Source organism: Scylla paramamosain, chromosome 2 (genome assembly GCF_035594125.1).
Source record: "Scylla paramamosain isolate STU-SP2022 chromosome 2, ASM3559412v1, whole genome shotgun sequence".
NCBI lineage: Eukaryota > Metazoa > Arthropoda > Malacostraca > Decapoda > Portunidae > Scylla > Scylla paramamosain.
The window spans coordinates 31,384,317-31,410,547 of NC_087152.1; the positions used below are offsets into that span (position 1 = coordinate 31,384,317).

The 26,231-nt window shown below is 40.5% G+C and overlaps 1 protein-coding gene across 5 annotated transcripts in view; it reads left to right on the forward strand.

The window, feature by feature from the left end:
- LOC135113142 (condensin-2 complex subunit G2-like) overlaps positions 1-25,487 on the forward strand; it is a 107,770-nt gene extending 82,283 nt beyond the window's left edge. For all 5 annotated transcript variants that reach the window (XM_064028233.1, XM_064028243.1, XM_064028219.1 and 2 more), the window contains 10 exons: positions 4,809-4,934; positions 5,646-5,774; positions 20,087-20,260; positions 22,970-23,190; positions 23,386-23,579; positions 23,830-24,011; positions 24,164-24,295; positions 24,461-24,604; positions 24,700-24,881; positions 25,065-25,487. In XM_064028233.1, coding sequence (XP_063884303.1) covers positions 4,809-4,934; positions 5,646-5,774; positions 20,087-20,260; positions 22,970-23,190; positions 23,386-23,579; positions 23,830-24,011; positions 24,164-24,295; positions 24,461-24,604; positions 24,700-24,881; positions 25,065-25,128 — 1,548 coding nt within the window. In that variant the 3' untranslated portion in view covers positions 25,129-25,487. The remainder of the gene's footprint in view (positions 1-4,808; positions 4,935-5,645; positions 5,775-20,086; positions 20,261-22,969; positions 23,191-23,385; positions 23,580-23,829; positions 24,012-24,163; positions 24,296-24,460; positions 24,605-24,699; positions 24,882-25,064) is intronic.
- The last annotated feature ends 744 nt before the right edge of the window (positions 25,488-26,231 follow it).

Consider the following 26,231-nt stretch of genomic DNA (forward strand, 5'->3'; position numbering starts at 1 on the left):
TCTCTCTCTCTCTCTCTCTCTCTCTCTCTCATTTAATTGTCAAGGTAAACTCCTAAATTTTTTCATTGATTTACCAAGGGCAATTATGGGGTTCACTATAGGCTGAGTTGCTGGTGATCACCAGCTGTTTTAATGTAGGGGTTGGTCAACTCTCCCTCTCATTTCTCAGGAGAAGCACATTGTAAAATCGTCTCTCATGGTCCATCTTGATGCACTGTACTTAAATGTTACAAAAACATTGATCCTAAGTGTTTATGCTGACATTATCCATAAGATCTGGTGATACACATTCTACAGAACTGTTATTATAAGCTAAATACTCCCAACTAGGCTGTCAGTGTTTTCACATTTTTTTCAGGGTTCATGCTACATATTTAGTTTGAAACATTTTCCACTGGTTTTTTACAGGGACTCATATTTTATTTGGCAAAACCCCAAAAGAGTCGACCAAGTATCATTTGTGCTGACATAGTATTGTGAGTGCCGAAACCGTGCTGAGATGAAACAACTGGCTAATGTCAACTTTTCTAAATCACCCAACAAACCCAAGGCGGGAGATATGAGTTTGTAGTGTTGTTGTAAAACCCTTGTCTGTATATGTGTTGTGGTTGATTGTATGAACATATCAGGAAAGAAGAACCAAAGTGTGAAAGGACGGGTTGTATTTCCAAAGAAGAAAGTGGCAACTGAGGGAAGACATTGGGGCACAGGATGTAAACAAATAATCTTCACCAGTGTCCCACTAAGATTTGGCTTAAAAATATAGTTATTTCTTTTATATGTACCAGGATTTATATATGGGTATGTTAATTGTATAATTTAAATGGATAAAGTGAAGTCATATACAGAGAAGAAAAATATGGTATTTGTCCCAAGGTGATGATACATCCCAGACCCAAGTTAATGGGCATGGTATTTAGCTTGTTTTGCCATACTTGCTCTCTGCTAGATGATGGTGGCTAAAAATGTCCCAAATATTTTATTGGTTTGATAGCATACAAATGATGTAAAGATTCTTTTCCAGTTGACCAACTTTTATGTGTAAAATTTGCCTGGTGAATCTGGCAGTTTTTCAAGACCATAGCAAACTCCCCAATTATGTTTCCTTCAACCTGCATCCAAATTTTAGAAGAGATTTGTGACAGGAGTCCCCTTGTGCCAGCAAACATACATTGTATTTTGTTGGCATTCTATGTCAAACCATCCTTTTTAAATATTCCTTAGTTTTTTACACATTTTTTCATCTTTATGCATTTAGGACTTGAATATCATTAGTATCACCAGTATGGACAAGTTAGGTGTCTGGTATATTTAATAGCCATACAGTCAGAGAAAAAGTGGGAAGATCATTAACATATATAAGAAATAGGTTGGTACCCAACACTGATTCTCAGGAAACTCCATAGGAAATGTCAGTCATGTCTGACGTGAATTTTTTTTTATATGCACTGATTGCTTTCTGTCACTCAGGTAACTGTAGAACTAGAAAGAAAATGTAACTTAGGGCACTTGCTAATTAGGATATCATGATTCGCACTGTCATAAGCCTTGGATAAGTTACACACTTTGATGGGAGACACCTTTCTTCTGTCATGTTTGTGTATATATTAGAATCATTAGACAAGGTAGACCTGAAGCCATGTTTTACTTAGGAGGTGATTTGTCTCCATGTACTGGGTGAGCTGGGAAGCAATAACTTTTTCCAGAATCTTGAACACCACAGATAAGAGATGAAGGATTATAATTTTGAGACACTCTTTGGTTGCTTAACTTAATTATTGGGACAACAACAGAGTGTTTCTAAGAGAGAGAGTGTTTGTGGCAATTATGAGTGTGTTAGTTGAATCAGGCTAAGTTTGAGTGAGTGAGGGTGAGCATGAATGAGTTGAATGGAAAATATAAGTATAGAAATTAATGGAGTGAGAATGGTTGTGGATATGAAGGAATGAATAAGAATAAACATGAGTGTGTCAGTTTGAAGGAGAAAAGCATGAAGTAGATTATGAAAATGAGTGAAAGATTAGGTGTGAATGTGAGTGAGATTGAGAATGAGAGTCAGCATGAGTGAGAGAATCCAAATATGAGTATGAGTGAAAGTTAGCTAAAGATGAAGTGTGAGATTAAGAACAATCCTGAGGATTGATAGAATGAAACTGACTGAGAATGAGAAGGGAATTTTCAAGAGAGAGAGAGAGGATGGAGACTAAATGTCATGGAAGGAGTGAGGGATGTTCAAGACAAAAGTAAGGGAGAGGAAAGGAACAGGTGAAGAAAGGACATATTGTGGAGCAGAGTGAGAGAGTTCATAACAAAGGAAGGAGAGTACTCTGGGCAAGGAAGTGGGAGAAGAGTGAGTGAGGAGGATGGGAGTAAAGGGAGAAGGTAGAGGGAATAAATATAAGCAGGAAGGCTGAGGAGTGAGTGAAGAATTAGAGGGACAGAGGAAGTCCTCTTTGATATCTGCCCACTCACTGTATCACAAGGAAAAGCAAATAGCTGTCCACACACAGCTAATCTGGGAGACTAGTTTCATCCAACCACATATGCAATCATCCTAATATTGGCACACAAACACAGGCATACAGTTTCTTTCTTCTCCTCTGGACAACTTAATTCAAAATCACGAAGTATACATGTAGTTTGCAAATTAATCATAGCTGGGCACAATAACAAAAAAGATTAGCATGATAACTGATAAATCAATAATAATAACCTTATTGGCAATAACCAATAATTAGTAACTGGTGATAAATATATTTCCCGATAAACGATAAACTGATGAATACAAAATTCCAATATAGCAATAACAATATTGATATTTTAAAATGAAAAATTGGTAAACAAAATTTTTTTTAATTTTACCTTAGAAAACTTAGAAAAATCTTGGAAAAACTTCAGTGTTTATCCTGTCTTCACTAATGAAAAGTAGTTTTAAATAAAATAACTACATTTGCTTTTGAAAGTTAAAAATTTCCACATGCTCATGTTCCAAAAACTAAAATTACTGATTACCACTAATTTAGAACCAAAAAGTATTGGCGATATTGATAAATCAATAATGTGGGCAAAATAATTATTGGATAAGCAATAACCAGATAGCGTTATCACAATAATTTATCTCGATAGCACCCATCTTTAAAATTTACATATCACGTGTATAATAAGAAACATTTGACACCTAAACATGTCAACACGTACTATTAGAGACATTACCACCAGCACACAAATACATGAAACACTGCCACCACACCAGCAACTTGCACCACACTCATGACACCACCGCTCCACCACTTCAGCCCTCAGCTCTCCACCTGTCACTGTCTTCCTGCTTCACCCTTGGACAAGTGAAATTAATTCCTAGCACCTCACCCCTTTCCACGTTAACTATGGGTGGAGTCTCTCCCAACCCACTCCCTACTCCCTCTCCCTCATACACTATAGTAATTAAAGTAATCTCTCCACACAAGCATTATTACACAGAAGAAAGCAAATACAATACAATATTTAATAATCATAACACATAACTTTATTATAATTTCACAAAATGTAACACCAATGGCCTGTAACAATTATTCTAAACACTTAAATTATCCTGAAGTACCATCTCATAAACAATAAGAGAATCTTCCTTAATCCAATGGTCCTTAACCCTAGAACTTAACCAAAACAATCATTGGTTAAAGGAAGAGTGATGAACTAGTGATAACAGAATAAATACTCCTCTTTTCTTGACCCTTACTCCATTTTATGCTTCCCCCATCCTCCCTCTTCACACTTCACACTCCCTTCATCTTGCCCCCTGTACACCCCTTCTCTGGTTGAAATATATTGTACATTTTTGTAACTTTTTATCATACAGCTTCTTTTCTATTTTGTTTTTTGTTTTTGTGATTCTCTCTCTCTCTCTCTCTCTCTCTCTCTCTCTCTCTCTCTCTCTCTCTCTCTCTCTCTCTCTCTCTCTCTCTCTCTCTCTCTCTCTCTCTCTCTCTCTCTCTCTCTCTCTCTCTCTCTCTCTCTCTCTCTCTCTCTCTCTCTCGATTCAGGCTGTGTGTGACAGATATGGTGCACTTTGTATTACTGTGATATATGTAAAAGTTACTTACATCTGCAACCACAACTGTAGATATGAGGATAAAAGAAATCTACATCAGCAAATATTGATACATCTGCAGTCATATTCACAACCACAGTTAATGAGAAATGCATATCCAGCTCAACCTCTGCATCTGTGGATCTCTAAAATTTAGTATCTGATTCATCATTAGTGTATAGTGTGATGATTCTTGCTTAGTTTGATGTGGCTAGTGTTAGGCTCTAGGTCACCACTGTGCTGCTCTCCCATCATGAGCACACTGCACTGGCTCATTGCCACACTATTTGAAAGTATATATATATATATATATATATATATATATATATATATATATATATATATATATATATATATATATATATATATATATATATATATATATATTTATGTGTGTGTGTGTGTGTGTGTGTGTGTGTGTGTGTGTGTGTGTGTGTATATATATATATATATATATATATTTTTTTTTTTTTTTTTTTTTTTTTTTTTTTACTTAATACAAAAAATGTCAGGAAAACTTATCAATAACTAAAATGTGGGGAAGATGTATGAATATTAGTGAAAGAATATTGTGAAATATGGCATGCATTGTATATGTATAATTCATGATTTTTCTTGCTTTGAATCAGTGAAAGTAATGATGTAATAGAGGTAAACTTGGCTGAACCTGCTGCTAGAAGTGACATAACTAAACTTTGTTCACTTTTACTTCTGGCAGGGTAATGCCGATGCTTCAAGGACACTGCTCTATATAGCAAGCTTTTTACCCAAATCCTTGGTGCCTACTCTGGTAGGACACTGCATGTCCCAACTCAAGGCAATTCAAGTTGAACAAGTTGTGTCTGTAAGTATTTGCCTATACTGTCTGGACAAATTACTTCACTTTCAAGTTAATGCTTAATTTGTATAAGAGGTGCAGGGGTTAAGATGTATTATAATGTAGCCTTTGGAAATGTGTGGTGAGGCGAGAGGTGCACATGTGCATGGAGGCCTTGTCTTCATTACTCAACTTTCTGTGAGTCTTAAGAAATGTTGATAAATATTTTTAATGTAATTTTTATAAAATCAGCCTTGTAGCTCATGAGCATTTTAGAGTATGAGCAATTTTAGATTAGATTAAATTAGTTACTGCACTTTAAACAAAGTAGTAAGGAGATGAAACATTTGAAGAGATAGTGATGTATGGTTGTGAGGACTTGGTGGGATGATGGTACTGAAAGTGTCAAGTAATATGTACTATAAGGCTTGCAGATGATACTCATCACAAAACTCTCAGAATGCTGGTAGACCATCAGGTCACTGCCTGTACTCTTCCAGCAGCCATTAGAGTGGTTGAGGGTGTAGGGGTTGGAATAAGGAATTGGTGGCATGAAATCCATAGTTTGTATATGTCTGTTTTTGCAGTGCACCTAAGCTATTCTCCTGTAAAAGAATTTTTAGTAACTGCTTATTTTTACATCACAAGGAAGATTTTCTTATTAAGAATTTTAGCATTCCTGTAGTAATATTCCAAGAAAGGGTAAAATTTTTTACTGACATTACTGCATCTTCTTAGGGAAGTGACACCTCATACAAGAGTTTCGTTAATGCTCTATGTAACTGGAAACATGGAGATAGTCTGCTGGAACTGCTCTCAGAATGGCTGGAGGAAGGCTTCAAGAGTGGGTTAATTACAGGAAATAAGGTAAGTTGTGTTGCAGAACACTTAGATCACACTTAGGAGTAAATGATTTAGTGTGTACATGAATTTTAAATGCATCATTCTTGGAGTGTTGAAAGTATTATCAGATGCCAATCTATCAGTCCATATGTGTTTGATGTTTGCTCTCTCTCTCTCTCTCTCTCTCTCTCTCTCTCTCTCTCTCTCTCTCTCTCTCTCTCTCTCTCTCTCTCTCTCTCTCTCTCTCTCTCTCTCTCTCTCTCTCTCTCTCTCTCTCTCTCTCACACACACACACACACACACACACACACACACACACACACACACACACACACACACACACACACACACACACACACACACACACACACACACTTAGGCCCTAATCCTTTCATTCTCTTCTGGCACCATTCTTTTAGACATTGCAACATTCTGTCCTTCCTTTTGACCCATTCAATATAAGGATGCCTATGTAGGCATCATGAAGCACCAGTAGAATGCCTGCATAGACATCATAATTAATTTGTTGAGTGATTCCAAATTTTGTTTTGGCTCTAACTAAAGACTCCATATATTGTCCTTGAGGTTCTGTTGCTTCTCCCACCATCCATATAAATGAGCTACCCCATGCCCTTACCTCTATCTCATTGGCAGAACCTACATCACAGTCTGCACCCTTATGGTCCCTCGTCCTCCATATCCTCTTTTCCTTCTCATGATCCCATATCCCTTCACCAGGGAGGGATGCAGTTCCCCCTCTCTGGTTAATTCCTTGCCCTCTTACCCTCCTCTTCCTCTCTCCTCCCTACATTCTCTCTCTCTCTCTCTCTCTCTCTCTCTCTCTCTCTCTCTCTCTCTCTCTCTCTCTCTCTCTCTCTCTCTCTCTCTCTCTCTCTCTCTCTCTCTCTCTCTCTCTCTCTCTCTTTTTTTTTTTTTATTTAAACAAAATTTACATCAGGCTTAAAACAACACGTTTTTTATGCTGTTATTTGAAAAGCCTATACTTAAATGTAAAGAAGAAAATATATACAAAAAGTAAACTCATCCTACTATATATAATTATATAGACATGATTAACACAGCACTAGTGTGGGGGGTTGTGTTTTACGCCACCTGTGTGCAGCCACTTTCACCTGCTGGAGTGTCATTGTCTGTGTATCACTCGTGGCTGCCGTAAACACATTCCACAGTCTGGAGGTTCTAGCTGTGTAAGAGCGCTGGTGCTGCCTCGAGTAAGATCGAGGCACTTGCACCAGCATGTCATTGGAGGTGGTGGTCCTGGACTCCCTCTGGACAGCTCGTGGTGGGAGCCTTATCGAGCTGAGATGAGGGACCTCCAGAACCCGGGCCTTGTGCTGGACCACCAGCGCCGACACGTCCTGCCGATGCTCCAGCGACGTGACTCCGGTCTGCTCCTCCTGCTGCTGCTGCTGCTGCTGCTGCTGCTGCTGTCCGTCCATCCCCACCAAGCGTAGGGCACGGCGTTGCACAGCATCCAGTCTCTGCAAGTGGGTGGAGGCACTCGACATCCAGGACAAGGCACTGTACTCCATACAAGGCCGTATCTGAGCCTTGTACAGTGTGAGGATGCCCCGGGAGTCGAGGTTTCCTGACATCCGACGCAGTGCAGAGACTCGCTGGGAGACCTGGTGGGCAACAGCAGCAACATGGCGGTCAAAGCGCAGGCCACAGTCCACTGTCACTCCCAGCAACTTGACGTGTTCCTGGAGGGGAAGTGTCTGGCCTCCAAAAATCAGACAGCCTGAGACGGCTGGGGAGGCAGCTGGGGACCGTGAGATGACCATGGCCTGCGTCTTTTCTGGAGCGAAGCTGACTTGCCACGCCTCTCCCCACTCCATCACCAGCCTGAGCTGCCTATTTAGCTCTCTAACGGCTCGTTGACTGTCGGAGCGGCAGTAGGAGCAGGAGAGATTGCAGTCGTCGGCGTATGCAAGCAGAGTCGGGATTTGCCGCAGGAGGTCATCGATGTATATGTTCCACAGGATCGGGCCCAACACTGAACCCTGTGGAACTGAGGCCTGTATAGGTAACAGCTGGGATACCTGTCCATTGATGACTACCCGGAGGGTTCTCCCCTGGAGGTAGTCCTCGAGCAGTGCAAGGAGGTTGCCCTGGATACCCTTGGCGCAAAGCTTTTTTACAAGCCCCGCGTGCCAGACCCTATCAAAGGCCCCAGCAATGTCCAGGGCCACCACAAGAGTATCCAGACCTTCGTCCAGGGCATCCTGCCAGCCTTGGGAGAGGAGGGTGAGGAGGTCCGCTGTTGAGTGGCCAGGCCGGAAGCCGAACTGTCTGTCTGAGAGGAGGCGGTGCTCACTCAGGTGATGACAGATGACACCTGCCACCACCTGCTCCAGCAACTTGCCCACCACGGAGAGCAGCGAGATGGGTCTGTAGTTGCTGGGCTCAGACTTTAAGTTCTTCTTGTGGGCTGGTACCACTCGCGCCTCCTTCCATATAGAGGGCCACCTGTGCTCCATCAGGCAGGCCCTGAAGACGCTGGTGAGAGGACCTGACAGCTCACTGGCGCAACGTTTGAGGAGCCGCGGGCTGATGTCGTCCGGGCCGGTGGCTTTGTTCTCCTCTACTTCCCTCATCAGCCGCTCCACCTGTTCACGTGTCACCTGAACATCGGCGACGGTGTGGTCTGTTTCCTGAGGGAGGTCAGGTGGACGTCTACCCGGATCAGTGACTGACATCTTCTCTGCGAAAAAATCAGCGAGTAGAGAAGCCTTGTCCTTACTGCTGGCGGCTGTTGTCCCGTCCGGCCTTGTTAGTGGAGGAACAGTGTCGCGGCGGCCTGTTCCTTGCTGCTCCTTGACAAGCCTCTCTCTCTCTCTCTCTCTCTCTCTCTCTCTCTCTCTCTCTCTCTCTCTCTCTCTCTCTCTCTCTCTCTCTCTCTCTCTCTCTCTCTCTCTCTCTCTCTCTCTCTCTCTCTCTCTCTCTCTCTCTCTCTCTCTCTCTCTCTCTCTCTCTCTCTCTCTCTCTCTCTCTCTCTCTCTCTCTCTCTCTCTCTCTCTCTCTCTCTCTCTCTCTCTCTCTCTCTCTCTCTCTCTCTCTCTCTCTCTCTCTCTCTCTCTCTCTCTCTCTCTCTCTCTCTCTCTCTCTCTCTCTCTCTCTCTCTCTCTCTCTCTCTCTCTCTCTCTCTCTCTCTCTCTCTCTCTCTCTCTCTCTCTCTCTCTCTCTCTCTCTCTCTCTCTCTCTCTCTCTCTCTCTCTCTCTCTCTCTCTCTCTCTCTCTCTCTCTCTCTCTCTCTCTCTCTCTCTCTCTCTCTCTCTCTCTCTCTCTCTCTCTCTCTCTCTCTCTCTCTCTCTCTCTCTCTCTCTCTCTCTCTCTCTCTCTCTCTCTCTCTCTCTCTCTCTCTCTCTCTCTCTCTCTCTCTCTCTCTCTCTCTCTCTCTCTCTCTCTCTCTCTCTCTCTCTCTCTCTCTCTCTCTCTCTCTCTCTCTCTCTCTCTCTCTCTCTCTCTCTCTCTCTCTCTCTCTCTCTCTCTCTCTCTCTCTCTCTCTCTCTCTCTCTCTCTCTCTCTCTCTCTCTCTCTCTCTCTCTCTCTCTCTCTCTCTCTCTCTCTCTCTCTCTCTCTCTCTCTGTATGCGTGCGTGTTTGTGTGTGTGTGTATGCGTGCGTGTTTGTAAATAAATAATAATAAACGGTTTATTATTTAGGCAGTTGACAAACTGAAAATGTAACATAGGGGATGGGGAAAAACTTAACATTAATCCTAACGGTAAGACTAATCTAGGAGGGAAATACTATTGATTGATGGCTCGCACCATGGGTGGGAATCGCACTGAGTCTGTACCGGTCCGTGCGCGGCGCCTTCAGGGGCGTTATTTTGTTGTGGTGTCTGGTGGCACGGACAGGGCGAGGCGCGGTCGGGGCGGCAGCATGTCTCTGAGACGCGGATGATGCAGTAGTCCCTTCCCAAAACTTCTCCAGAGCCTCTCGGTGCCTGGTGGATATTCTGGACAGACTCAGGGTGGTCAGGGGCTTCTTCAATAGGTGGTGTATGCAGGGCCAAGGATGACCCTGCACGCCCTTTTCTGCACACTCTCTAGCTGTAGCTGTTGAGTGTGTGTGAGGGAGGAGGACCACGCTGGGGAGGCTGTACATGAGTTTGGGGAGGATGAAGGTGCAGGGTACACCCCCCTTAACTCATCTGTCGGCGTCCCCAGCGACCTGAGTCTGCGCAGCATGTACAGCTTGTAGGTAGCTGATCTCACGGTGCTGGCGACATTGCTGCTTCCAGGTCAGCTGGTCGTCCACCGTGACTCCGAGAAGCTTGGCACAGTTGGACCACCTGGAGGGGGTGAGGGCCCACTGTGAGCCGGGGAGGGGGCACTGGTACAGAGGAGGTACAGAAATGCATCACCACAGTTTTGCTGTGGTTGATGGTCATCCTGCTCTCCTCTGTCCACGTCTGCAGTCGCTCCAGAATTGCTTGCAGTGGCGAGTAGTCCGGGTTCTTGTTGGAAACTGGGACGCCCACGGTGCAGTCGTCCACATACTTCCAGCGATGGGGGGTGTCGGTGAGGGCGTCGTTGATGAGGAGGAGGAAGCATAGAGGACCCATCTTGGTCCCCTGGGGGACTCCACATGTCAGCTGTTGGAAATTAGAGACAGAGCCCTGATAGCGAACGGCCTGACGTCTCCCTGTGAGGAAGTCGGCTAGCCACGCTATCAGATTAGGAGGGAGACCCAGACTTACTGCCTTGCTGATGACAACAGTGTGATCAACTAGATCAAAGGCTTTTTTGAAGTCGACAAAAGCAACAGCTAGAGAGGTGTTTCGCTTGTCCAGGTGGCTGTGGATGAATTCAAGGAAGCTGGTCAGGTTTGTGTGTGTGTGTGTATGCGTGCGTGTTTGTGTGTGTGCATATGCATGCTTGCGTGTGTGTGTGTGTGCTTGTGGGTTTACTAGTTGTGAGATACAGGATAAGAGTCACACAAAGCTTGTGCTGTCCCATCTCCATATCATCTTTCATCAAAATTTTCTTGAAATTTATGGACTGTCTTGGCACACACAGTCTCATCATTAAGTTCATTCCACACTGCTGTGCTTCTGTGGGGAAAGCTATGTTTCTTAATGTTTCTTCTGCAAACACTCCTTTTCAATTTCCCTCCATGTCCTCTGGTACCTCTCAGTGGTGTTCCTCAGGGTTCTGTCCTGTCACCCACTCTATTCTTATTATTCATCAGTGACCTAAAACAAACTTCTTGTCCTATCCACTCCTACACGGATACCACCCTGCACTTTTCCACGTCTTGTCATAGACGTCCAACCCTTCAGGAAGTAAACATTTTACGCAGGGAAGCCACAGAATGCCTGACTTCTGATCTTTCTAAAATTTCTGATTGGGGCAGAGCAAACTTGGTATTGTTCAGTGCCTCAAAAGCTCAATTCCTTCATCTATCAACTCGACATAACCTTCCAGACTCCTCTTCTTCAGTGACACTCAACTGTCCCCCTCTTCTATACTGAACATCCTCGGTCTGTCCTTTACTTATAATCTGAACTGGAAACTTCACTTTTCATCTCTAGCTAAAACAGCTTCTATGAAGTTAGGCATTCTGAGACGTCTCCGCCAGTTTTTCTCACCCCCCCAGCTGCTAACTCTGTACAAGGGCCTTATCCGTCCATGCATGGAGTATGCTTCACATGTCTGGGGGAGTTCCACTCATACAGCTCTTCTAGACGGTGGAATCAAAAGCTTCTCATCTTATCAACTCCTCTCATCTAACTGACTGTCTTCAGCCTCTCTCTCATTGCTGCAATGTTGCATCTCTAGCTGTCTTCTACCACTATTTTCATGCTAATTGCTCTTCTGATCTTACTAATTGCATGCCTCCCCTCCTCTCGCAGCCTCGCTGCACAAGACTTTCTTCTTTCTCTCACCCCTATTCTGTTTATCTCTCTAATGCAAGAATTAACCAGTATTCTCAATCATTCATCCCTTTCTCTGGTAAACTCTGGAACTCCCTGCCTACTTCTGTATTTCCACCTTCCTATGACTTGAATTCCTTCAAGAGGGAGGTTTCAAGACTCTTATCCTTCAATTTTTGACTACTGTTTTGGGAATTCCTTCAAGAGGGAGGTTTCAAGACCCTTATCCTTCAATTTTTTACTACTGTTTTGGACCCTTTTCTGGGACTGGCATCTCAGTGGGCTTTTTTATTTATTGGATTTTTGTTGCCCTTGGCCAGTGTCCCTCCTGCATAAAAAAAAATATATATATATATCAGGTCACAAGATCATCCATGTCTAACTGCTCCTTCCCTTCCAATATTCTATATAGTACTATCAAATCACCTTTTTCCCTTCTTTTTTTCAGTGTAGTCAGACCCAATCTCTTCAACTTCTCTGTTCCTAACTATACCCTCTTAGGCTTGTAGGGATTTTAGTTGCAGCTCTGAATTCTTTCTAGCTTTCTGATATCCTTCTTCAAACTTGATGACCACACTAATGCTGTTTACTCCAATTTTGGATGTATCATTGTTTTTTTTTTTTTTTTTTTTTTTTTTTTTTTTTTTTTTTTTTTTTTTTCTTCCAATATAGGTGAATGCTGTCGTGATATTTCACAACAGAGAGTATGCCTCTCCATAGATCTTTATATGCTTCTCAAATGACAGTTTAATAGAAATGGTTACTCAGATCTTTTGTTCTTTAGTGATTTTCTCATTTCCCAAATAGTGTTACCTTCTGTTCTCACACTTTCCAAATTCCACCACACTACATTTCTTGGCATTAAACTCCATGTTCCACCTCAACAACCATTCATTTATCTTAATTTAAGTCTTAATTCAGAGCTTCACAGTCTTCTTCATTTTACTTTTTTCATAATATTAGCATCATCAGCAAAGAGACTTGAGTAGCGTGTCACCCTTTCTGTCATGTCGTTTACACATATTGCAAACATAACTGGTGTTAGTACCGATCCTTGCAGAATTCCACTTATTACCACTCTCCATTTTGACTTATTACCCCAGTCAAAAAAATCAGTCATCCATTTTAATAATTATCCTCCCAGTATTTTTTTTTTTTTTTTTTTTTTTTTTTTTTTTTTTTTTTTTTTTTCGTTGGGGGGTCTCCAAGTATATGCAGTCAGCCCATCCATCTCCCTCTCTTGCACTAAGTCCATTACTCTTGAGTAGAAGCTTATCAAATTTGTTACACAAGATCTTCCTTCTCTGAATTTAAATTCTCTCTGTTATCACATTGTTGTCTTTCAGGTATTTCACCCATCTGTTCGTGATGACATTTTCACAAATCTTTGCTGCCACACTTGTCAGTGATACTGGTCTCTAGTTTAATGGGTCTACTTCCAGCCTTGTGAATTGGGGTAATATCCACCTATTTTCAATGTTTAGGTACTCTTCCTTCCAACAGGGTGGTGCTGATTACATTGTCTATCACTTTGGGTAGTTATGAGCTACGCTCCTGTTGAATCCAGTTTGACATACCATCAGCTCCCATTGCTTTCCTTATATCCAGTCCTTCCAACATATTAATTACTTCTGTTGATGTTACAACCTCTTTCAGACCATTCCCATTTTCCATTGTTATCCTTTCTTCCCTAAAATAATTTTTCATAGTAAACACTGAATGAAGTATCTGTTGAATATTTCAGACATTTCTTCAAGTTTTACTCTGCTTATGTGTTCTTTAATCTTCAATTTTCCATTGATAAATCTATAAAACAGTATTGGTCAGTCTTTACATTTGTTCTCAGCATTTTTTTTTTTTTTTTTTTTCCTCTACTCATCTCTATGTATTTTGACATATTCATTCCTCTTTCTTATATAATTGGCCCACAAATCATGTTCCTTATTTTTCCCCCACTTGTTCCATGCTTTTTCTCTTTCCAGTCAAGTTTTAGCACATCTCTTGTTATACCAATCCTTCTTAAATAGGTTCTCTATTATTTTCATAGGTACAGTCCTTTATTATAAATAAATTTCTTATATAATTGGCCCACAAATCATGTTCCTTATTTTTCCCCCACTTGTTCCATGCCTTTTCTCTTTCCAGTCAAGTTTTAGCACATCTCTTGTTATACCAATCCTTCTTAAATAGGTTCTCTATTATTTTCATAGGTACAGTCCTTTATTATAAATGTCCAGGAAGGTGATCCACTTCTCTGTCACTGTTTGAAATACTTTATTCCAATCCACTTCATCAAAATACTTCCTAAGCTGTCAAAACTTGCCTTACTATAGTTCAATCATTCTCTCCTGTGATCTTTTCTTGTACTAATGTTTTTATCCATTACTAAGAACTGAATCAATACATGATCACTTTTACCTATTGGATTTTTGTACTTTAAATTCTCTACTACGGCTTGTTCCTTACTAAAAATTTGATTGAGCCTTGGTGGTATTTCATTTACTCTGAATCATGTTTTCTTTAACCCACCGCATAAGAATATTCTCAACAGCCAACTCCAGTAATTTGTTCCCCCATGATGACTCACTTCCTTCTGTGGTCCAACTTTTCCAAGATACCTCTTTACAATTAAAGTTTCCCATCACTAGTACATCTTTATTTTCTTCAAGGAACTTGGATAAACATGCCCTTGTGTCTTCCAGCTTTCTCTAATATTCTTCCTTTACCTACGAGTTGGAATTATGTCAAACGTAACTCACTACAATATTTTGGCATCTTCCCAGATTTCTTTTTAAGCTTTCTTTCAGTTCTGCTTTTCCCTCCCCACATGTAGTAGACTCCATCATTTATTTTCTAACTAGGAGTATCACACCTTCACTCTGCTTACATTTTCTATTTCTCATCCAGAGGTTGTATTTTCCATCTCCAGTATTTAAAGCACCAGTTTTGTTTCAACAATTCTCATGAAACCTGATTTCTCTTTTAAATAATCTTTTTACTTCCAACACTGCTGACATCAAACCATTTATGTTTCTATATGCCACTTTTAATCCTCCCCCTCTTCATTGTCCTCTCTCCTGTACCACTTTCTCAGCCTCATGTCTATGACCCTCCAATAGAACCTCCTCTTCTCCACCTCTGATCTTTCTTCATTTTATTATATATATATATATATATATATATATATATATATATATATATATATATATATATATATATATATATATATATATATATATATCCACACTTGTTTGTACTCTTCATCTCTGGCCAATTTCCAAGCTTTGCCCATTATTTCTTCAGCTGCTGCTTGTGACATAAATCTTATTTTAATGGGACACTGTCCACCCTCAACATATCTGCCCAATCTTCTATTTTTTTCATTCTCCTTTCTCAGCACCTTGTCTTCTTTTATTGTCTCCACCATTTTATCCACACACCTCTTTTCCTTCTTTTCTCTTTTATGCTTCTGTGGTGGTACACACTCCTCCTTTAAACCAAATACCATTACAGTCTTTTCCTATCTTCTGTGTCTCTCCAAGTCTTCTTTCTGCTTGATCACTTTAACAACCTTTTTTGTTAGCATGCTGTAATTTACCTTAGTTTGCTTTTCCACAATCTTCCTGAACTCGACCTTCTTTTCCTCCTGTTCCTTCTTCCAAGTTTCCTTCTTTATATTCAACTCATCAACCTTGCCTTCATAATCCATTGTTTTCTTCTCATATAATGCTAATTTCTTGTGTAAATTATCATATGCGCATTTCCAAACTCCCTTCTCAATAGTCTTCAAATTTTTTCATTCTCTTCTGTCAGCACCTTGTCTTCCTGCATTGTCTCTGCCTTTTTATTCACACTTTTCCTTCTTTTCTCTTTCATGCCTCTGGTACACAGCCCTCCTTTAAACCAGGTGATAGTGTCTGGCATGGAGGCATACATTCCTCACTTTTTTTACTCAACCTAAACCTTCCAAACCTTGGTTTAACACAGCCTGTTCTCATGCTATACATGATAGCACGAGAATCCACAAAAGGTACTTCAGCCTTCTATCACCAGAATCTCATGTGCTTTATATTTCTGGCCAGAACCATACCAAGTCTGTTCTCCAACTAGTCAAAAACTCCTTCATTAATAGAAAGTGTCAAAATCTTTCAAGATCTAACTCCCCTTGTGACTTCTGGCACCTAGCCAAAAAACATCTCTGATAATTTTGCTTCTTTTTTCCTCCTTTGTTTTAACCAGATGGCACCACCACTATTTCATCTATCTCTAAAGCTCAACTCTTCGCCCAAATCTTTGCTAAAAACTCTACCTTGGATGATTCAGGGCTTGTTCCTCCCTTTCCTCCACCTTCTGACTACTTCATGCTACCTATTAGTATTCTTTGCAATGATGTTTTCCATGCCCTTGCTGGTCTTAACCATCAGAAGGCTTATGGACCTGATGGGGTCCTTCCTATTATCCTCCAAAACTGTGCTTACATGCTTGTACCTTGCCTAGTCAAACTCTTTCAACTCTGTCAAGATTTACCGTTCCTTCTTGCTGGAAGTTTGCCTACATTCAGCCTTTTCCTGAAAAGGGTGACCGTTCTAATCCCTCAGTCTACTGTTCTATTGCTTTAATTTCCTGCCTGTCTAAAGTTTTTGTATCTATCCTCAACAGGAAGATTCTTAAATATCTATCACTTCACAACCTTCTATCTGATCACCAGTATGGGTTTTGTCAAGGTCACTCTACTGGTGATCTGGCTTTCCTTACTGAGTCTTGTTCATCCTCTTTTAGAGATTTTGGTGAAACTTTTTTTGTTGCCTTAGACATATCAAAAGCTTTTGATAAAGTCTGGCACGAAGCTTTGATTTCCAAACTACCCTCCTATGGCTTCTATCCTTCTCTCTGTAACTTCATCTCAAGTTCTCTTTCTGACTGTTCTATTGCTGCTGTGGTAGATGGTCACTGTTCTTCTAAATCTTTTAACAGTGATGTTCCTCAGGGTTCTGTCCTCTCACCTACTCTTCCTATTATTCATCAATGATCTTCTAAACTAAACTTCTTGTCCTATCTACTCTGATGCTGATGATACCACCCTGCACTTTTTCACATCTTTTCATAGATGTCCAACCCTTCAGGAAGTAAACAGTTCACACAGGAAAGCCACAGAATGCCTGACTTCTGATCTCTCTAAAATTTCTGATTGGGGCAGAACAAACTTAGTATTATTCAAAAGCCTCTTCAAAAACTCAAATCCTCCATCTGTCAACTTAACACAACCTTCTAGACAACTCTCTCCTCTTCCTCAATGACACTCAACTGTCCCTCTTCTACACTGAACATCCTCGGTCTCTCCTTTACTTATAGTCTAAACTGGAAACTTCACATCTCATATTTAGCTAAAACAGCTTCTATAAAGTTAGGCATTCTGAGACATCTCCATCACTTTTTCTCATCCATCCTGCTGCTAACTCTGTACAGGGGCATTGTCTGTCCATTTATGGAGTATGCTTTACACGTCTGTGGGAGGAGAGGGTTTCCATTCCACTCATACCACTCTTCTAAACAGGGTCGGATGAAAAGCTTATTATCTTATTAACTCCTGTCCTCTAACTGACTGTCTTCAGCCTCATTTTCATCACCACAATGTTGCATCTCTTGCTATATTCTACCGCTATTTTCAGGCTAACTGGTCTTCTGATCTCGCCAACTGCATACCTCCCCTCCTCCCATGGCCTCGCTGCACAAGACTACTTTCTCTCATCTCTATTCTGTCCACTTCTTCAGTCTTCTCAATCATTCATCCCTTTCTCTGGTAAACTGGAGCTTCCTGCCTGCTTCTGTATTTCCACCTTCCTATGACTTGAACTCCTTCAAGAAGGAGGTTTCAGGACACTTATCCTTAAATTTTTCATTACTGCTTTGGGCCCTATTTGGGGACTGGCATCTCAGTGGGCCTTTTTATTGGATTTTTGTTGCCCTTGGCCAGTGCCCCCTCCTACATAAAAAAAAAAAAAATCAACCATTCTTTCCATCTTTTTCCAATCTTACTTGCATTTCTCTCATTTCACTCTCCAGCTCAGTAATGCTTCTTCTCATTATGCTCTCTCCAATTATTCCCTCATTCTCTCCAAAACCAGAAAAATCCCTGTCTTACCTTTAGGATAGTCCCAGTTGGAGGGGTAAACAAAGTAGGGGCTAAGGTGGCCCCCTCTTCCCTGCTCATTATGGAAGTTATTGCACTTTCCAATGACTGTTTTTGGAGACAGGTCGGCAGCAAGCAATACTAGTGCAACTCCCACCTCAGTATCCACCACCAGGAACAGCTCTCAGTGATGTAAACAGCAGAATATAACAGCAGCATTTGTTGCTGTCCTCTCTGTTTGCCATCTTTGTGTGTGTGTGTGTGTGTGTGTGTGTGTGTGTGTGTGTGCGCGCTTATGTGGCTGGGAAGGTCATCTTATCTGTGTCGAATGTCAACCTGGAACAACAATCAATTACTGATGAATGCAGATAGTGGAATCATGTTTACTTCTTTTTTTTATGTAGAGAGTGTGACTTCCCACATGTGCAAACACATCAGCCCTCTAATTTCTTTTCTGATAACTTTGCCTTCCCTACCCTCCCTATTTATTCCTCCTTCACCCATTACCACCTCTTCTTTACTACCTTTTGTCATGTTATTAGCCGAGTTTACCATGAATGGGATCACGTTTTCTTAGTGTCCCCCATGTTCCGGTTACCTGTCATTCAGGCATTATCTTTATTATTGGTTATAAGTAGTGTAAGGCTTATTTACCCATTTTATATCATGTAGTATTATTCTCTTCATAATTTAAGTTCTCTATATCTTTGTATGCATAAGGGAGGAAGTATAATTGAGGTGGAAATATGTTGAAAACGAGGGGAGCTTGAGTGGGCAACAACACATTCTAAGGAGGGGAAGGCAGAGCGCCTTAGGTCGTGAGGTATATCGGAGGGAAGGTGTTTCTCAGGGAAGAATCTTGGTGTGGATTGGTGATGGAGTGAGTTTGTGGAGGTATTAGTGGTGTAGCAGTATAGCCTTGATATCCAGGATCAGGTTAGTGAGTCTCTTGTGGTACCAAGAGCTCTTGTCCACTGAAATTCGGTTGTTAAGTTGTGCCGGTGACGCTGTTCAAAGGGGTCATAGGTCAAACTGGCAGCCATTTTATGAGTGGAGGTTGTGGTGTTGACCTTGGAAGCTGGTGTTGTGGTGTACTGGTGATTTTGGGGATGATGTTATGGTGTTATGGGTAATCTTTGGTGATGATGGTAATCTCCTGTGAGGCTTGAGGAGGTGAAATACGGAAATTATTGTCTGGGGACGCGGTAACGGCGTCTGAGTAAATTCCTGCGGTTGAGGGGAATATTTCTGTGACTGGTGGAGGTGTAAACGGGGTCTGGTGTTGTGGGAAGTGACAAGAACGTCATGTAACATGTACTACCTCATGTTGTTTGTGAATTATTATTAGTATTAATATATGTGCTTGTAACATAGAATAATCGTGTTTTCTACTGCCCCAACATTAATCTGGTATTAGAGGTGATTCCAGGTGTGCTGTGTCAAGGTAAAGGTACAGTGAGAGGGTGTAATTCTGGCGATTTTGGATAGGTCGGGTAAGCACTCAAAGCCTTTAAAAATCCAGACCTTTAAAACTTTCCGGGATCAGTGTAACGTCCACTTTCTTGGAAAGATAACCAGGATTGTACGATCGTAAGTAAGTAAGCGATCGTGACACTTTCAACCATCCTTAAGTGTAAATATGTGTGTGTGTGTGTGTGTGTGTGTGTGTTGTAGTTACACCCAGAAAAGCCAACTTCTGCCTCATATTTCTACAGTAACTAAAGGTTTGACTCGGAGAGAGAGAGAGAGAGAGAGATTATATCATTATATCAGAAATGAGATAAGTTACTTCTTGTGGACCTATACCATATTTGAGTAACACTGTATTTTTAAGCATTTAGAGCAAAGGGGTCTAGCGAAAGTCATCTTGCACCATCACCCGATACCAAGAGAAAGCTTAGAGATGCTCAGTTTTCTAGAGTACATGAAACACGTGTGATGGTGGAATGTTTTCTGATAAACCACTACACATCAGTACTGTGCTTCAAATACTGGGAATCAAACTCAGGAACTTTCATGTCACCAATCCTGTGTATTGGCCATACCGCTACATTAATGATCTTAGCAAGTGGCAGATTGAACAAAACTCTGCAAGAAGTATTGGTAATAAGAGTTATAAATTATGGGAAATTATGGTTGTTTGTTTGATGGTAATGTGCTTTCCATATTTCAGAAAGGAAAAGTAAGAATGAGGACAAATGGTTGTTAAGTATGAAAAACACTTGTCATGTTAATCTTCACTACTGTACAAAGGAAAATCAGGAGTAAGAACACACTAAATTTTCCCTTTTCACCCCACCAGGAACGGAGGCGCAGCAGACGGCAAGTGAGGTTCTGTGAGACAAGCACACCCAAGCCTCAAGTGGCATTACATATTCTTTGTCACATCTTGGAACATCCAATTAATAGAGTCTCCACACTGCAAAGACACAGGGCGCAACTGCTAGATATCATACAGGATCTTACTAAAGTGAAGGTCAGTGTTTGGTAGGAGCAAAGAATGTAATAAAATTCAAAGACCCCTAGGTCCTGTATTTCCCATCATTTAAGACATGCCTATAATTTGATATATATATATATATATATATATATATATATATATATATATATATATATATATATATATATATATATATATATATATATATATATATATATATATATATATATATATATATATATATATATATATATATATAAAACTAAAAGCACAACATTTGTTTAAGAGTTGCTTGTATTCTCATTCATATTTCCTTTAATATTTAACCTAGAATCATGAAAGAAATACAATAAGAAGCACATGTCATTCACCTTTGCATTGATGTTATTGTCTAAGTCACTGGTGTTTTTAGTAGAGAGAGAATAACAATATATGAACTCCTACTCAAGAAGTGTGGTGGCCTGCATGTGTTCATTATGCTGGATTGGGCACTGGCTATAGCTCACACTCTCACAGCTCCATCTCGTCATCTCCAACTGCTCTCACTGCACTTCCCACATCTCAAAAGAAATGTTATTCCTCTGTGTCCTAAAAGTTACAAAAATGTGACTCCATATCTTAGAAGTGGAGAAAATTAGCTTACCTGTGTGCTTAACTATATATCAGAACAAAGAACACCTCTGTCTATCATTCTGGCTCTGTGTAGCTGGACAGTGGACAATAATCTAACAGACTTTATGTTAATTTTATATTTTAGCAATATTGTGATTGGTAATCATTATCAAATAATTTATCAACATGAATATTTTATTCTGGGAAGTATTGTGTCAAATAGAGATCTGGGAGTTATTTGTACCAGTAACAATAACCCCTAGGCTTACCAAAGCCTAACCATCAGGGTATAATCCAGCCAGCCACCATTTATTAGGAATAGGTCTGTTGATGGCATTAGATAATGGGCTTAGCTAAACACAAAACTTTATATGTTTCTGATGAAGTGTCAGGCTGGTGAAAGCTGGCCTTGGTTGGCCTATTTTTTGTAGGAGGGACACTGCCCAAGGGCAAAAAAGGGAGGATAAACCACTGAGCGTGCCAGTCCCAAAAGAAAGGTCAAAAGGATCATCCAAAACTAGAGGATAAATGTCTTGAAACCTCCCTCTTGAAAGAGTTCAAGTCTTAAGGAGGAAATACAAGCAGGCAGAGTTCCAGAGTCTACTAGAAAAGGGATAAATTATTGAGAATACTAGTTACTAGTTATTAGTTTTACCTTGATCAAGTCATACTTTGTCTGACCGCCATTCCCACGCTTGGACAAGAAGCAATGGTACTAAGCAGAAGAACAGTCCCCCCTTTTTTTGGGGGGGGGAATGACAGGGTAGCGGGTTAAAACAGGCACTGCTCACATCTACCGTCCTTATAGGATGGCATAGGTGATGTTAAACCTACCTACCAGGCTCTCACCCGATAGGATTCCAACTGAGGATGCCACCCTCAGACCGGGCAGTTGGCTACCTTCCACAAGGCCTGCCGCAGTATGAAACATTCGCAGATGTAACACCTGCTAGAGTGCCTCTGACCCTCAGAGCGGACACAGAGGCTCTATGCCCACCCTTCAGGCCAGGAGGGGATGGGTACCGCATCCGCACTGTGTACCCCTTTCATCAAAGCCATGAATCCGCTGATCTTCAGGCAGGAAGAGCACTACCTTCCCTCCAGCGGACTGTCATCCCAGAAATATCAGAGTGACTACTGTAGCCCAAGCTAAGTGGGTTTAGCAATAGGCTCAGCAAATCACCCCAACGGCTCCCACCCAAATGGGATAGACAACCTGAAAGTAAGACTCTGGATCAGTGTGGCTGTTCTGGAAACTGAATCCTGGCAGAACCCCATTGCTCTATGAATGTTTGATAAGGGAGGATGGAATATTGTCCATCTCCCTGCTTCACATTCATCTCGTGGGGAAGCACTTTAGCCATGGGACCAATCCTGAACCTCATGGACAGGTTTGTTCCTATGTTACTAGCGGGTGCCAGGTGGAGGCACACTTCCCCTGTAACTAAGTCTCAAGTAAGGTTTTCATGTCACTCGGGGAGTCACGGTAGACAGAATAGGGGTGAGAGAAAGTAGAGTCTCTTGGACTGAGGCCACAGAAGGAGAGCCATACAGTTAGCAAGATCAGAAGAGCAGTTATCATGAAAATAGTGCTAGAAGATAGCAGGAGATGCAATGTTGCGGTGATGAGAGGGAGGCTGAATACAGGCCTAATGACATGTCAGAGTCGCATGCTTACTGTGTTCTGTCAAATGTTCTGTTTTAGAAAATTGTTTCTCCTGGCTAATATGTCCTGAGTTCAGATTAATTTCCCAGTATTTCCATGAGATAGATATGATGCATGAAAGAAACTTGTATAAAGCATAAAGCAGTGATACATGGATGCTTTATGCACCTATATTCTTTTAACACTGTGAAATAAGAGACCATTGAACTTCACTAATAATGGAAACTTAACTAGTGCAGCTACCAAGTGCAGGTAAATCTTGATTTAGGGATGCATTACTTTCTTTAAGAAATTGTAGATCAGAGACAACTACCTAGGTTTTATTTTTTCTATCTAATGTATTTTTAGCTATTAAGTAATGACATTTGTGAATTCACACACTTGGACAAAGGACAAATTATGCATTCATAGCATTGAAAATTCATAAATTCTTATCTGTTTGTACAAATAGATTCATTGACTTTCAGGACCTGATTACTGAACGGTTACATCGCAACGAGGAGTTGTCAGATTTGTGCTGTGATACATTTTTGTGTGAGTGTTGGTCCCTGTACCTGCGGCTGGTGGTGGTGTGTCATCACAGTCCCTCCAAGGAGCCACCAGGGAAGCAAAGTATAGGGCGGGAGACAGAAGACCTCATCTTTCACAGTCCAGCTTGTGTCCTAGAGTGTTTAGAGTGGGCCTCAAGGTAAAGGTGTTTCTTTCATATGTTTTTTTTTTGTGTGTGGTGGTCTATTCTTGAGGCCTTGTTAAAAATCACTCCAAAATAGATCTCAAAAGTCTCCTTCATGATGGGCAGGCTTTGATTTGAGTATTTGTTTATTAACCACAATTTTCTGGGTTTGAATGAATTTACCAAAGTGACACGACATTTCCTCTGCAGTACATTAGTGCCTTACCTTGGAGAGAAGAATGGAGGCAAAAGGAAACTTCAGGACACAGAGGAAGCCTTCACCCTCATCACCACTTTGTTGAGGAGTCTTGTAACATCCAGCACACACCTGCTCATAATTGGAGCAGCAAATATTCCTTTTGTATATATGCTGAATGATTTTGTCAAGATCCTCATAGAAACAGGTAAGATTCAAAATTTAGTTATATCAAGAACCTGATCCCATTACAGATGTAAAGAGAATATCATTAAGAATCGATTGTTATGGTGTGGAAATTAATGCCTGGTATAGATTTGTGATGTATGAGAAACAGAATCTACTGGCTATAATTTTTAACTTCATATTTTAAACATCTATGTTAATCTTCTGTATAATATAGTACACATGCACTCTCCTTTAACTCATTTATACATTGAATACAATGTATTTGACAGATAGCAATGGAATGTTCTGGGAAGAAGGTCTGTGTCTGGCACAGGAAAGCTATGAGTTCCTGTGGGTGTATGAGTCCAGTGAAGAAGAGAAGGATGAGACCATCATCACTGGCAGTCGGCTTGCAAACATTTGCATATCATCAATGGCAGATTACTTCAAGCATCATGACCAGTTACCTCAGGTACTTGTAATATTTGCATAGTAACAGTACACCTTCAGTGTAGTTAATTTCTCAAACTTAGACTGATTCGTTGACTCCCATACTTATTTTATACTATTATTGTTATTATTATTATTTTATTTAACTTTTTTATGTGGACTTGACATTTACAGGAATGTGAATTAAGCAACACACTAGTGCATCTTTTGATGAGCCTTGGGCAGCGTTCTCGACAGGACCAGAGTTATGTGCTGGAACATTTGATGTCCTGTGTGGTGGAGCATCTTTGCTGGAGGATAGAAAAGGTTGATTTGATATAGCTTGAACACACACACACTGGACTTTTCAGAATTATATCATAAACTAATGATATATACATGAGAAAATGTGATATCTCTAAGTTGTTGTTGAAAATGAAAATAGTAAAGCATTTTCCTCGACCCAGAGTTTAATAGTACCAAGATTTTCAGAACAATGGAGTGGATAAGGAAGCAAAGTGTATACAACATTTGGGAGGTTTTGTTGCCCTGCTGGTGGGGACCTTCCAGAAGCAGACCAAGCTCTCTATAGTAGTAATGGATGCATTCAGTCACTTTCTCTCCACAGCTAATCATGTAAGTGATCAATAGAACACTCATCAACACTATAAAATGAACATATTAAAAGGCTGAGAATTAAAAAGTTAATTGTTGAAATTTTTATTTCCCAGGACATGACATCTCTACTTGCTGCCTGTCACCTGCTTGAGGTTTTGCTTCAAGACAGTGGCAAGATTTCCCGTTACAGCCTGAAGCAAACAGTAGTGGCTGCAAACAGTGTTATGTCAGCAGTTGCTTTGCCTGAGAAGGAAAGTGAGGAAGCAGACCAAGAGTCACCACTCAGTATTTATAAGTAAGTACTTGGCTATCCTACTATTCATGTTTGACACATTAGTTTGAGTCATGTTTGAATTCTCTGATATAATATAACAAGATTGAGTTTCTGTCATACTTTAATCAACTAGAAATTTATTGTCTGCTCATGTGTATAGAATAAAAATAAACATTTCACACATAATTTTTCATTATTTTCCAGAGATTCTGCCAAGACTGCCAATAAGATTCTGGACAACTTAAAGGAATCCCTGAGTATAGTGTAACTCCTTCCCATAATGCAAAAGGGGAGTAAATGCACAGGGGAGGTAAATTTATGACCTGTTACCTATATTTCAAGGTACATTAAACAGTTTGCTATGTGATCATTCCTTTAAGGGAAAGTCAAATATGTTTAAACATAGTACTTAGAGAATTATTCATAGAAACCTGCCAGACGCTTGATAAGTTAAGAGGAAACTCAAATATTCAAGTCATCTAATAGAAAATATTAAAACTATAAAGAGTTTTCTAGATTTTAAATGTAGAAGATTATCATATCAGAAGTATAAACCAATGATATACTTTTGCACAAATTGTTGTAATGTTTTAAAAGCTTTCAAATAAACCTTGCATTTTTAAATAATGGTGCATATGCACCACTAGTTTTTTGTCCTGTCTTCTGATACCCATTCCCTGGAACTTCCAATTGTGCTTGTCCATACACTCCATGATTGTTTACTTCATCCCCTCAAACTTCCATTTTTCCTCTCAACCATTCCAACAAAAATAGGTCTCCCATTTCATAGCAGGTCTTCCTCTATGTCATAGCATCCATCTCTTTTTATTTTTTATATATCCTTGTCTTTTTATTTTCTTCACATGACCAAACCATATAATGACATTGTGCTTCACCACCTTCACCTTTAACAGATGTACCAGACCTGTATCCATTTTGTTTTTATTTGCCATCTTATTCACATGACAAGATACTTCAAATAACTAATTTTCACTGGCTTACTCCTAGATCCACGACTTTCATTCTATGCTGTGTTATGCTATCACTCTCACTGTACCCTCTTTCATCATAGGCCCTAAAGATACTACCACTTCCCTTTTACTGTCTTGAATCACTTGTTTGGCTTGTACACTCATTGTAAACTCATTTTATTCACTTTTTATCTTCATTCGTTCTTTTACTTCCTCTGATGTATTCCTCTGAACTTACCTTCTTTATGCTTCCTTTTTCTTGGTAACTACTTTAATATCTTTTGTCCACCATGCATTTCTCTCTGTGTATCTGTGAATCAGTTTATGCAGAGAGATTGTTTGCTTAAAATAATCTTTCAGCTTGTAACATGATCTGTAATATCACCATATTTAGTTATTT